Source organism: Austrofundulus limnaeus, unplaced genomic scaffold (genome assembly GCF_001266775.1).
Source record: "Austrofundulus limnaeus strain Quisiro unplaced genomic scaffold, Austrofundulus_limnaeus-1.0 Scaffold602, whole genome shotgun sequence".
Taxonomy (NCBI): Eukaryota; Metazoa; Chordata; class Actinopteri; order Cyprinodontiformes; family Rivulidae; genus Austrofundulus; species Austrofundulus limnaeus.
The window spans coordinates 105666-118467 of NW_013953004.1; the positions used below are offsets into that span (position 1 = coordinate 105666).

The 12802-nt window shown below is 41.1% G+C and overlaps 2 protein-coding genes and 1 long non-coding RNA gene across 5 annotated transcripts in view; 1 reads left to right on the top strand and 2 right to left on the bottom strand.

Moving 5' to 3' along the window:
- jakmip3 (Janus kinase and microtubule interacting protein 3) overlaps positions 1-3474 on the top strand; it is a 25616-nt gene extending 22142 nt beyond the window's left edge. For both annotated transcript variants that reach the window (XM_014026937.1, XM_014026938.1), the window contains 5 exons: positions 208-285; positions 441-674; positions 2765-2830; positions 2953-3011; positions 3085-3474. In XM_014026937.1, coding sequence (XP_013882391.1) covers positions 208-285; positions 441-674; positions 2765-2830; positions 2953-3003 — 429 coding nt within the window. In that variant the 3' untranslated portion in view covers positions 3004-3011; positions 3085-3474. The remainder of the gene's footprint in view (positions 1-207; positions 286-440; positions 675-2764; positions 2831-2952; positions 3012-3084) is intronic.
- LOC106531157 (uncharacterized) overlaps positions 1-3554 on the bottom strand; it is a 5538-nt gene extending 1984 nt beyond the window's left edge. For both annotated transcript variants that reach the window (XR_001311879.1, XR_001311878.1), the window contains exons 1-2: positions 3468-3554; positions 235-301 (exon numbers count right to left, since the gene is read on the bottom strand). This is a non-coding gene — a long non-coding RNA (uncharacterized LOC106531157). The remainder of the gene's footprint in view (positions 1-234; positions 302-3467) is intronic.
- Positions 3555-7997: 4443 nt separating this feature from the next.
- On the bottom strand, positions 7998-11835 carry LOC106531156 (protein phosphatase 1 regulatory subunit 3C-B; the record flags this gene model as incomplete). The annotated part of the gene is given in 2 exon segments (XM_014026939.1): positions 7998-10336; positions 11442-11835. Coding segments are annotated over 2 exon segments (960 nt in total). The 3' UTR covers positions 7998-9755.
- Between the last annotated feature and the right edge of the window lie 967 nt (positions 11836-12802).

Genomic DNA, 12802 nt, shown 5'->3' on the forward strand with positions numbered 1-12802 from the left:
ATTTATAATAATCCATTTAGACAAAAAATGAACTTAGCATAAAAACGTGACCTGATTGATAGAAATGGATGTTATTTTTGGATTCAGTAGTGCATGTTTGTAATAAATCAATTGCCAAAAGTTTAACTATTTTCAATTTTTTTTGTAAGCCTGAGTAATCAGATTGTTGGTCTTATTTTATGTGTCGACTTTGATCCTGCTTTTCAGGATCTCTTCAAAAAACAGAAAGGTTACCTGGACGAGGAGCTGGACTTCAGGAAGCAGTCCATGGACCAGGCTCATAAGGTCAGAGGGTAAAACCCTGAAACCCAGAACAACCAGTCCGCTTACAACCAGCCACTGAGTGAAATCTGACGATCTGAAAAACTGAAGCAGTTATCATGTAATCTTTAAATTATAAGAAAGTAAATTGACATTTTTGAAATGTGTGTGTGATTTAGAGGATCCTAGAGCTGGAGGCCATGCTTTTTGAGGCTCTGCAGCAGGAGGAGGAGTCCAGGATTGTTGGATTAAAGAGCGGGGAGGGTCGCCTGTCTGAGACTCTGACAGAAGAAGAAAAGGAGGCGTTGAGGAGAGCCACCGATCAGTGGAAACGAACTCTGATGTGTGAGCTGAGAGAGAGAGACGCTCAGATCCTCCGAGAGAGGATGGAACTGCTTCAACTCACGCAACAGGTAAACACCTTCAGAGCAGTGCTGAAATATTCATAACGCTCTGGTTTACAGTAAGATACGTTAAAATAAAAACTATTCAGCTGTTCCTCCTGTCAACACTAAAACTTTACCTCAAGCAGCAGTTTTAATACCTCTCATATACGAGTTACTAAGTAAAAAAATTATACAAAATATATAAAGAAACAGCTCACAATGAGAACAAAACAAATCAAACATATCTGAAGCTCGCTTAAATAACATTTCATTATATTATGAATTACATTTTAAAATAATGATTAAAACATATTAAATTTTGTAAAAATGATTTAAAACATTTATTAATTTTTTTATCTTCCCTTCAGCTTTCTGAAGCCTCACTAGCACCACCTGGTGGCCCCCACTTTACAAACCACTGTTCTTACATTTTGGTAATTTTACTAAATGCTGCATTTAACCGTTAAATGTTATGTCTAAATGTTAAATCCTAAATTTAAATGTAAAAGTTTAATTTTAAATGTAGAAGCTAAATGATAAAGTTTACATTAAATATTTCATAATGGAACGCAGCCTTTGCTGTTGGTGCTCAGCTCTTGTTATGATGTCATCATCCTGCGACAAAAGCAACTGCTAATGCTGATAATGGCTGTGTCCAAAAACGACAGGCTGGGTCCTCTGGAGGACCCAGACTCCCCGGTCTCGGCGGGCCGGGTCCTTGGTAGACCGGGAAGACCGGAAAAAAAGAGGCTGTGGATTTGGACGGTCTAGCCTCCCCTCCTTACCCCGGCGTACGTCATGTCACCTAGCAACCATGATGACGCTAAACAAGCAAACTTAAATCAAAACTAGAAAAATATCAATATATTAGCATTATTAATATCACAAAACATAAAATTAACTTAAAGGTAACATTTGAAGAACTAATTGACCCGCTGTAGGTGCATGTTTATTTAGCTTTTTTTATGATAAAAATAATATTTAAAAACACGTCCATACAAATGATAAAAGTATTAGAATTACAACTGCTAAAATTTTTAAATTTTTTTATCGCCATATTTTTATTTAAAATGTATTCTTTTCTCTCGCTTCGTCCGCCATTACTACGTAGCTTAAAAAAATCTCCGGTCGGGCCGCAATGCATTATGGGATACGCTGGGCCGGGAAGGATCCATCAGACCTGTCCTTCAAATCGGGGAAAAGGAAGGACGTATTTGTTGGCCGCATCGGAGGAGTCTTCGGTTTGGGACGTCCTTTGTCGCGGCGCTATGACGTATGCGGCCGATGAATTCGGCCTTCGGAGGACCCGGCCTGCCGTTTTGGACACAGCCAATGGTGCTAACGCTTCCCTACAAAGCATCAAACTTGCAGCTGCATTACTGCTGGACTACAGGTATCTATGTCATCATCAAACTGCGACAAAAACCATTGCTAATGCTGCCAACGCTGCTAATTCTGCTGAAGGTGGCTTTTAAAATTTAGATTTAAAATGCTTTCACTGAAAACAATACAGATGGTACCTGTGGTCCAGCAGGTTGAAGTGCATCTTGAACACCGGCTGCAGCAGCAAGTTTGATGTCTTGTCAGCAAGCATTAGCAGTGTTAGCAATGTTAGCGGTCGCTTTTGTCTCAGGATGATGATGTCATAATAAGAGCTGCACACCAATCAGCAAAAGCTGCATTCCATTCTCAAATACTTAAATGTAAACTTCAACATTTAAGATTTACCTTTTACATTTAGATTTAAGATTTAACATTTTGACATAACATTTAAAATGAAGTAAAAATTTGCAAAATGTCAGGACAGTGAGCTAAATAACAATAAAATGTTATAAAATTTTAAACTAGGATTTTACTCTCAGAAGATGAGCTAAACAATGAAAACGTGTTAAACATTTTATTTTAAACTTGGAGCCACACAGTTTTTTCACTGAGGACAAAAATGTTCACTTCCAAAAAGCTTCGTCTCTGTCGAATTACGCTACGTGCGCTAACAGCCCGAATAACGACGAAGACTTTTTCCGAATAAACAAACGGTTCAAACTGATGCGTTAACTGTTGTGTTTCAGCGGAGTTTGTGGGATCTGAAATGTTTCTGAACATGTTGTGTTCGACAGAGAAACAAGGAGCTGGAGGAATTCATCGAAGCTCAGAAACGACAAATCAAAGAGCTGGAAGAGAAGGTAAGAGCTGAAAACACCAAATAAATAAATAAATAAATAAACAAAGAGCTGAAAACACCTGGCTGACTTTACGCAGACGGAGAATCTGAGTTTTACTGATTCGTTTCTATTCTTTCCTCCAGTTTCTCTTCCTGTTTCTGTTTTTCTCTTTGGCCTTCATTCTCTGGTCCTGAACCAACAGGTGGGTCCGACACACGTGAGCTCCTCAAACTGGACTCATAGCTCTAACCTCCTGTTTGCTGTTTTCACCACAGCGAGTCCAGGCCTCCGGAGTCCAGAACGGGGGTCAGCCAAACCTGGACGAGACCAGATGAATGGAACCAGCAGGGCCACGCTGTCGGCTGGTCTGCCTCATCCCGGTGCCACCTCAGGGATGATGGTTTCCAGGTTCCAGGTCAGGAAGTTCTGCTGGACCGACTTCCAGCTTACCCAGAACTGGTTCTGGACCCGCTAAACCTCCTGAGATCAGCTGGTGGATTTCAAACAACGTTTCTGGGGTTCCTTCAGAGTTCAGCAAAGACTGAACTAAAACCAAAGCAGAACCAGAACAGAACCTGAACAGAACCTGAGAGAACCGATTCCTGATGAGCCACTCTGTGCTGGGATTGGCTGAATTACACCTGAAGGGTGCACTCACCTGGTTTATCTCAGACCAAAGACCAGGCCCTGGAACATCTTCAGAACATCAGCCAGTAGAACCACCAGAACCAAAGTTCTGACGGACCACATCAGTCTGCAGGAGACGGACTCACAAATGAACCTGCTGCCGTTCTCTGGTTTCTGGGGGACAGGAACTGGAAGGAGGCCAAGAAAAACTTTACAGATCCAAATAATTCAAAGTCTGAATTTACAAAAGCCCGAAACAAAGATCGGACCTGAGCCCAGCCGGACCCGTGACCCGGAAGAGTTTCAGAGTTTGCTCCTCAGCTCTGATTGACGTAAAGATCCTGAACCTGCAGCAGCTTCAGAACGTATCCAGACTCTCTTCAGCCTGAAAATACAAATCACTTTTCCTCTTTAAAGGGATCCATGATTAGTTGTAACATTAGACTTTATTTATAAACATTTATTTTATCTGTAAAATAAAGACAGTAAAAATACTGTAGGCTGTTTAGTTTCGTCAATTTTAAAAAACATAGTTTAACATGGACAAGCCCATTTTATTTCCACACAAAGCATTCTGGGTAAATGATGACGTGGATAGGTCCTCGGTGCGAGGCTGCTAGCGAGCTATATCCACCCTGAAGGTTAATCTTGGACAATATCTGATGATCGACTCTTTTAAATGAAACCAGAGAGCGTTGACAGAGAGGAGAAGGTAGAAATGACTCAGCCTGGAACTGAAAATATGGATGGAGGACAACAGAGCTGCTTCATGGAAGAAGAACCTCAGCTTAGCCTGTTAGCCTTTGCCCTAGCGCTGATGCTATATTGCCTTATATGTATTAGCTTGGCGCTAGCGCGACAAACAAGCAAAACTGTTGTCCTCCATCCATATTTTCAGTTCCAGGCTGAGTCATTTCTACCTTCTCCTCTCTGTCAACGCTCTSKKKTYWYWTWWAAGAGTCKATCRTCAGATATTGTCCAAGATTAACCTTCAGGGTGGATATAGCTCGCTAGCAGCCTCGCACTGAGGACCTATCCACGTCATCATTTACCCAGAATGCTTTGCATGTAAATAAAATGGCTCCGTCCGTGTAATATATTTTGAAATTTTTACTTTAAAAATAATAAAATCTGAACATCCTACAGTATTTTTACAGTCTTTATTTTACAGTTAAAATATGTGTTTATCAGATAAAGCCTAATGTTACAACTAATCGGGGATCCCTTTAAACTACAGTTAGTGCCTGAAAATGACAAACTAGAAACAGAATTTAGTAGTAAATTAAAAATTAAAAATGAATAATTTAGGTTATTTATACAGCGCCAATTAATTAAAAAAACACTTTAACACTGAAAATCCAGAAAATGTGTGATGATTCAACAAACAATAACTGAGCACAACTTTATTTCTTGAGAAAATTTGATGAAATTTTCAGATTTTTTTTTAATTTTCTGTTTTGCCACCACCGTACAATCGTCACATTTAGGGTTTAAAAACAAACGTTTGTCTGATCAGGTTGAAAGTCAGCTGGTGTTCAGATAAAACATTATACTTTGGTGCTATCTTACCTCCCTTTGACCCTGAGCTGTATAGGTGAATGTATTTTGAAGCTTGTTGAAGTAGAGCGACATTTTCATCATCGATAAACTGCGAGAAGAAATCTGTCAAAAACGGTGGAAGATTAATTCTCTGCTACGTCGTATTAAAAAAGCAGAGTGAAAAACCCCAGGGGGACTGGAGGGGTTCACTGTAAAACACACCTGTGTGGCTGAGGGGCGGGGCTTATCACCTACATCACAACAGTGTTATTTTACAGTTTGCTTCCTCACCCTCTCCTCACTCAGATTGTAAGATTTTAAATTCTAATCTGAATTTGAACACTGATGGAAATGTGACGTTAATTCATAACGTTTACAAAATGTCAGAACTTTGGGTTATATTATTTATAAAAACACGGCTGTATTATCAGACAGTCTGTATGCTTGTCTGAAGGTTCTGTTAACGTGTTGGCGGTACTTTAAACTCCTGTTTACGCTCCGGTTTCTGGTTCTGAGGCGGGAAAGATGAGAACTTCTGTGTTTACAAGATCCAGTCTGAATGTTTTACCATCTGTGTTTGTTTCAGAGAAGTGATGAAATGTCTTGAAATGTGTTCAAACTGATCAAACGTACAGCATCAATCTTTCATACATGTGACTGCTGAAGATACTTTAAAGACTTTAACAATTTATCAGAATAATTATTTTATGAATTTCCTAATCTGCTGCTGGAAATAATGAAATTCAACTGATTTATTGACATGTAAATCTAAAATTTAAGTATTTAGCTTTTTTTAAATTAACATTATAAGCTTCCCTCAGTCCATATGTTTTATTTTCCATAAATAAAAAGGATTATTTTCTGTGAAGAACAGAATCATTTAGATCGTTTCTGGTCCCGTTCAGCATGAAGAACCTGATCTTATTTTAAAACCTGGATCCTGCTGTTGGACTTTTATTATCCCAGATTATATTTTTGTATCCCTGCTGTGAAATTTTAAATGGTTTGCAGTTAATTGAGATTAAAGATGTTGGAAATCAGATGAGATTCATTGTTGTTTTGATGTGAACCTTTGATTCAGCCAAGATATCTGTCCTGAAAGGGATCAATAATCTGGATTTTACTACCAGCATCCAACCAACATCTAACCAACATCCAACCAGCATCAAACTAACATCTAACATCAAACCAATATCTAACCAACATCTAACCATCCAGCATCCAACCAACAACCAACCATCTAACGAGCATCCAACATTCAACCATCCATCCATCATCCAACCAGCATCCACCCAACATCTAACATCAAACCAATATCTAACCAACATCTAACCATCCAGCATCCAACCAACAACCAACCATCTAATGAGCATCCAACATTCAACCATCCATCCATCATCCAACCAGTATCCAAGCAGCATCCAACCAACATCTAACATCAAACCAATATCTAACCAACATCTAACCATCCAGCATCCAACCAACAACCAACCATTTAACAAGCATCCAACATTCAACCATCCATCCATCATCCAACCAGCATCCAAGCAGCATCCAACATCCAACCAACATCCAACATTCAAAAATCCAACATCCAACCAACCAGCATCCAAACAACATCCGACATTCAACCATCCATCCATCATCCAACCAGCATTCAAGCAGCATCCAACCATCCATCCATTAAACAATATCCAACCAACATCTAACCATCCAACCAGCATCCAATCATCATCATCCAACATTCAACCATCCATCATCCAACCAACCAGCATCCAAACAACATCCAACATTCAACCATCCATCCATCATCCAACCAGCATTCAAGCAGCATCCAACCATCCACCCATCAAACCAATTTCCAACCAACATCCAACATTCAACCATCCATCACCCAACCAACCCGCATCCAAACATCAACATTCAACCATCCAACCAGCATTCAATTAGCATCCAACCATCCATCCATCAAACCAATACCCAACTAAAATTTAACCATCCAACCAGCATCCAACTAACATCTAACCAACATCCAACCAACCAACATCAAATCATCAAAACAATATCCAACCAACATCTAACCATCCTATCAGCTATCCATCCAACATCAAACCAACATCCAACAAATATCCATCCATCCATCATCCAACCATCCATCAATCCAACCAACATCCATCCATCCCTCTCTCTCTATCTACAGCTTAAATGTCCTCCTCTTCCTGTCCCCTTCGGGTGACTTACAGCTCAGAATGTCACGAGTGGTTAAAGACAAGTTTATTTTAAGAGACCTGTCATTAACAGAGATACTGTCAATAACATCACAGAACAGGGTCTCATTTTCAGAAATCCATCCGACATGATCCTGATTTTTAATATTTAAATTAGGTTCAAAACATTTGACCTCTTGCTTCACCGTGTTTACGTGGTTTTCACATTTTAAAAACAATCCATCCCGCCACCCCAACACGTCTAACCCTGACTCACCCGCTGGGTGATAGTTTTGATCACAGCAGATCAATGCGTTCAGATCGATGATAAGCCAGCTCCAAAGGTCACACGAGTCAGAGCACAGATCAGCTGATGGTTTAACGTTTCCCATCAGCCACAAAAAGAAAACTAGTATAACAAAACACTCACGTTTTCTGAGTTCAGCTTAATGTGATCATCATCAATCAAAGCTGCTGAGATCATCTTACTGTCTGTGGTTCTCTGAATAAATGCTTATGTAACCAGCTATGTCACCGTGTGTTTGTGCTGCTCCTCTTCTTCGCTGCCCTCTGATGAAGCAGAGTGAGGTCTGACCTGCAGTGACACGTTGCTGCCCGCTGACGTTACGCAACTCTAATCTGGAAATGGAAACAGGATGAGGAGTCGAAGCTGCTGCTGGATTTAATCTGATAATCTGCTGCAGAGTAAGGCAGCTGTCCTCACAGTCTGAACTCTAAGGTCCTGGTCTCAGTCTGGCCTCTGAGATCCTGGTCTTAGTTCGGTCTGACTGAAAACAACAACAACAACAACACAGTAAACTTTATTAAACTTTTATTTTGAAAGGACAAACGCTAAAGGAACAGTCAACGCTCATATTTACATCACTTCCTATTACATACAGGAAAACATGATGACATCATCATGTGTCCACTCATCAGTCTGTTTACAGTGACATCACTAACACAAAGTTAAACAATAAGAATACATGAAGGGCTCGCCATGACCGCCGTGCTGCGTTCAGGTTCCAGCGTGATGCGTTCAGGTTCCTTTACTTTTCAATGTCAGCAGGTCGATGACGGTACTTTTTTAACACTTTACATTTACCTTCAGACGTCCTGTCACTCACACACACGCACACGCACACGCACACGCACATAAGAGCACTGCAGTGTTTGTTGCTCAGAAAGGCTTTGAAATGATAAACAGGAGCTAACAGGATGTGCAGCGTTAGCTTCAGCTGTTTCCAAGACAAATTAAAGTGACATCACTTCCTGAAGTGAGACGTGCACGTACGTGCGCTGTGTGACTGTAGGTGGATAAAAACAGCCAATAGGTTCAGCCAATAAATAAAAAGTTTCCTATGAACGAAACTGAAATTGAACAGAAATGGTTTCCCAACACCTGCAACCACCTGTACTGCAGAGTGTTTATTATCTGAGGGCTTGAATTAAGCTAAATCAATAATCAACCAAACACATGTAGAGACTCACATCAGGGGGAACCAGAACCATCAGAACTCGCAGAACTTTTTTGGTCCAAACGGTACAGAATCTGTTTCAGTTCCCCTAAAAGAAAAGGGAAAAAAAGCCCAACAGAACCACCGAACAAGACATTCAAGCTTTAAAATTCCATTGCTAAAAATTCAGTTATACACATTCCCAGGTGGACCGTCACCCAGGTATCGCCTCTGCTGGTTCTGATCCATTACCATGATGACCAACATGTGTTTAACTAAAATTACACATAATGACGAATGGGTCGGACTTATGAGTACCACCTAAACACCAGTCCACCAGTTCAGTACATAAACAGAACTCTTTAAAATCGTGCACGGCACCGTGACCCAGCACGGCTAACCGACCTGTGACCCCCCCAACCTCGGTGGAACCTCTTCCCTTTCTCTTTACAGAAATGATTAAAGGACTGGATTTCTGGTTCTGGTTCTGGTTGTGGTCAAGGTGCCCCCCTCCAGACAGAAACATCAGTTCTGAGGTCAATGAGCTCCCAGAGGACCAGAACTCCACTCAGGTTCTGTCATGAATGTGAAGTGAAACCTTTCGATCCAGTTCCAAGTGCTCCCAAGAAGAAAAGGTTTGATGGTCCAGAGTTCAGATTGTCTTCGGTCCAGTGGAAGTCACGTCTGAGACGTCCTGAAGCTTCAGAAGACTTTTTTAAAGTCCTGGAACCTTAATAAAGTTCTGAACGGTCCCGAGCCCCAAATGTTCCTGTGGAGTTCTGAGGTTTTCCCTCCAGGGAACCCCATGCTGGTTTTGTTGCAGTTACTCTGAAGCTGGACTGAGTCCAAGGACAGGTGCATTTCAGGATTCAGTTGATGTGGAGAACCTTCAGCTCCGGTTTGAGTCCTGGAGCCTCATGAGTTCCTGAGATTGGATCTGTGCAGACGGTGCCCGAACCCAACGAGGATCTTCATTCGAGTGGTTCCAGAAGGTAAAGTGACAGAGTGTAGGCTGTGCTTTGGATCTACAGGGTAACACGGACACTCCAGAGGAGTTCCAAAAGGTTTCTAACATTCAGAGGATAAAACTGGTCTAACTAAAAACCCCTGCTGCCCTCACCAGTAGGGGGCACTGGTCTCAACGCAACTCCAGCTTTGCCACTCGGAGAAGATCCCCACTGAGGTCCTGGGACTTCCTAAGGGGCCAAACTCCATTTCATCCATCTTCTCCCCATTGCTGTCCCTCTGGGAGTCCAGTCCAGAGCTCCTGTCAGGGATTCGGCTCGGACAACCATTCGGATCCACAGTCATTAGGCGGTAGTTGTTCCCCAGATTGTTGTCCCAGAAGGTCTGGTCCTGTGTCTGGTACTGGATGCAGAACTCCACACTGTTGGAGGAGTCCAGGTTCTGGGGCATTGCAACAGAGAAGGCAAAGGTGTCCGTGTCAGGGCAGCCGTAGACGTTGTTCAAGTACCGGCACTCGACGTCTTGGAAGGAGGTCCACGAGTCAAAGGTGATCCTGACCAAGACCAACTTCTCAAAACAGATGTTTTGGACCTGAACAGTACCAGAAAGTAGGTTTTCCTGTATTGAACAGGTCTCCAAAGAAACATGATTGGTTTTAAGCCGGTTCCTCAGGTCCAGATAGTCTACAGCTGGTGGAGTAAAACCCAGAACAAGACAGGAAACTGTTGAATCTAGAAGTAGAACATAAACAGTGCAGTGGATTAAAGTACGTTCAGGAATAAGTTCAGCTTATGTCTGAAAGCAGATACCCCTGAGTCCTGAAACCATCTGAGAACAAAGGATCTACAACCTGTGTGACCTCCACCAAACTTTTTTGGCCAAAATGTTCATTTTAATTACAAACAAAAGGTAAAATAGCTTAGACTGAAATAAAAATGGTTCGGACCAAAGTAAAACTAGTTTAAACAGTAGTAAGACTGGTTCTGATTAACTTAAGACAGGTTCAGAAGGAAAGAGGACTGGTTCAGACGAAAGTAAAACTGGTACAGACCAAAGTCAAATGGTACAGACCAAAGTCAAACTGGTTCAGACCAAAGAAACACTGGTTCAGACAAAAGTCAAACTGGTTCAGACCAAAGTAACACTGGTTCAGATCAAAGTAACACTGGTTCAGACCAAAGTAACACTGGTTCAGACCAAAGTAACACTGGTTCAGACCAAAGTAACACTGGTTCAGACCAAAGTAACACTGGTTCAGACCAAAGTAAATCTGGTTCAGACCAAAGTAAATCTGGTTCAGACCAAAGTAAATCTGGTTCAGACCAAAGTAAATCTGGTTCAGACCAAAGTAACACCGGTTCAAACCAAAGTAACACTGGTTCAGACCAAAGTAAAACTGGTTCAGACCAAAATAACACTAGTTTAAATTGAAGTTAGACTGGTTGAGATTAAAGTAAAACTGGTTCAGACCAAAGTAACACTGGTTCAGACCAAAGTAACACTGGTTCAGACCAAAGTAACACTGGTTCAGACCAATGTAACACTGGTTCAGACCAATGTAACACTGGTTCAGACCAAAGTAAAACTGGTTGAGACCAAAGTAAAACTAGTTCAGACCAATGTAACACTGGTTCAGACCAAAGTAAAACTGGTTCAGACCAAAATAACACTAGTTTAAATTGAAGTTAGACTGGATGAGATTAAACTAAAACTGGTTGAGATTAAAGTCAAACTGGTTCAGACCAAAGTAACACTAGTTTAAATTGACGTTAGACTGGATGAGACTAAAGTCAAGCTGGTTGAGATTAAAGTCAAACTGGTCCAGACTTTACGTACCTTTGTTGTTTCCCAGGTAGAGTCTTTCGGCTGCACCCTCCATCTCTGTCAAGTGGAACTGCAGCTCAGCTAGCTGGTCGCTCTCGGTCTCAGAGAAGACATGGACAGTCGTGAGTGCCAAACCCTGAGAGTCTGCAAACACCACACTTTTCTTCTGGCTCCTCCTCAGCGGGTAGTCATTCTCTTCTGACATGCCTGTCGTAAACGCAGTTGCTGTGACGACAGTGTTGACACATTCGGACGACAGACAGGGTCGCAACAGCTGGTAGTGTGATGACACAGTGGCTGGCGTGTAAAGATGGTTGTCATGGTTAGCGAGGAAGGAGTGCAGTGGAGGAGAGCTGGGGAGACAGATCCTGATGGCCATGTCGACTGGCATGATGGAAGACAGAGCCTGAGAGGAGACGAGTGACCATTATGTTTCATCAAAACCAACATGGAGCTCCAGCTAACACCAAGAGACACTAAAAACAGCAGCATCTCAAAATGTAAACAGTCCACTAATCCAAGAGTTCATCTCAGACTAATTCTAGAGTTAGCCCAGTTTAATCTCAGGCTAACTCTAGAGTTAACTCAAAATAATCTTAGGCTAGTTCTAGAGTTACTGAGTTTAATCTCAGGCTAATTCTAGAGTTATCCCAGTTAAATCTCATAATTATCTCAGTTTATTCTCAGGCTAATTCTAGAGTTTACCTAATTTCCCTCTGGGATCAATAAAGTATTTTTGAATTGAATTGAATTGAATTGAGTAATCTCATTTTATTCTCAGGCTAATTCTAGAGTTAACCCAGTTTAATCTCAGGCTAGTTCTAGAGTTAAGCCAGTTTAATCTCAGGCTAACTCTAGAGTTAACTGAAAAAAATCTTAGGCTAGTTCTAGTTATTTTAGTTTAATCTCAGGCTAATTCTAGAGTTATCCCAGTTAAATCTCATAATTATCTCAGTTTAATCCCAGGCTAATTCTAGAGTTATCTCAGTTTTGTCTTAGGTTAATTCTAGAGTTAACCCAGTTTAATCTCAGGCTACCTCTAGAGTTATCTCAGTTTATTCTCAGAATTATCCCAGTTTAATCTCAGGCTAATTCTAGAGTTATCCCAGTTAAATCTCACAATTATCTCAGTTTAATCCCAGGATAATTCTAGAGTCCTCAGTTTAATCTCAGGCTAGTTCTAGAGTTAAGCCAGTTTAATCTCAGTCTAACTCTAGAGTTATCCCAGTTAAATCTCATAATTATCTCAGTTTAATCTCAGGCTAGTTCTAGAGTTAAGCCAGTTTAATCTCAGTCTAACTCTAGAGTTATCCCAGTTAAATCTCATAATTATCTCAGTTTGATCTCAGGCTAGTTCTAGAGTTATCCCAGTT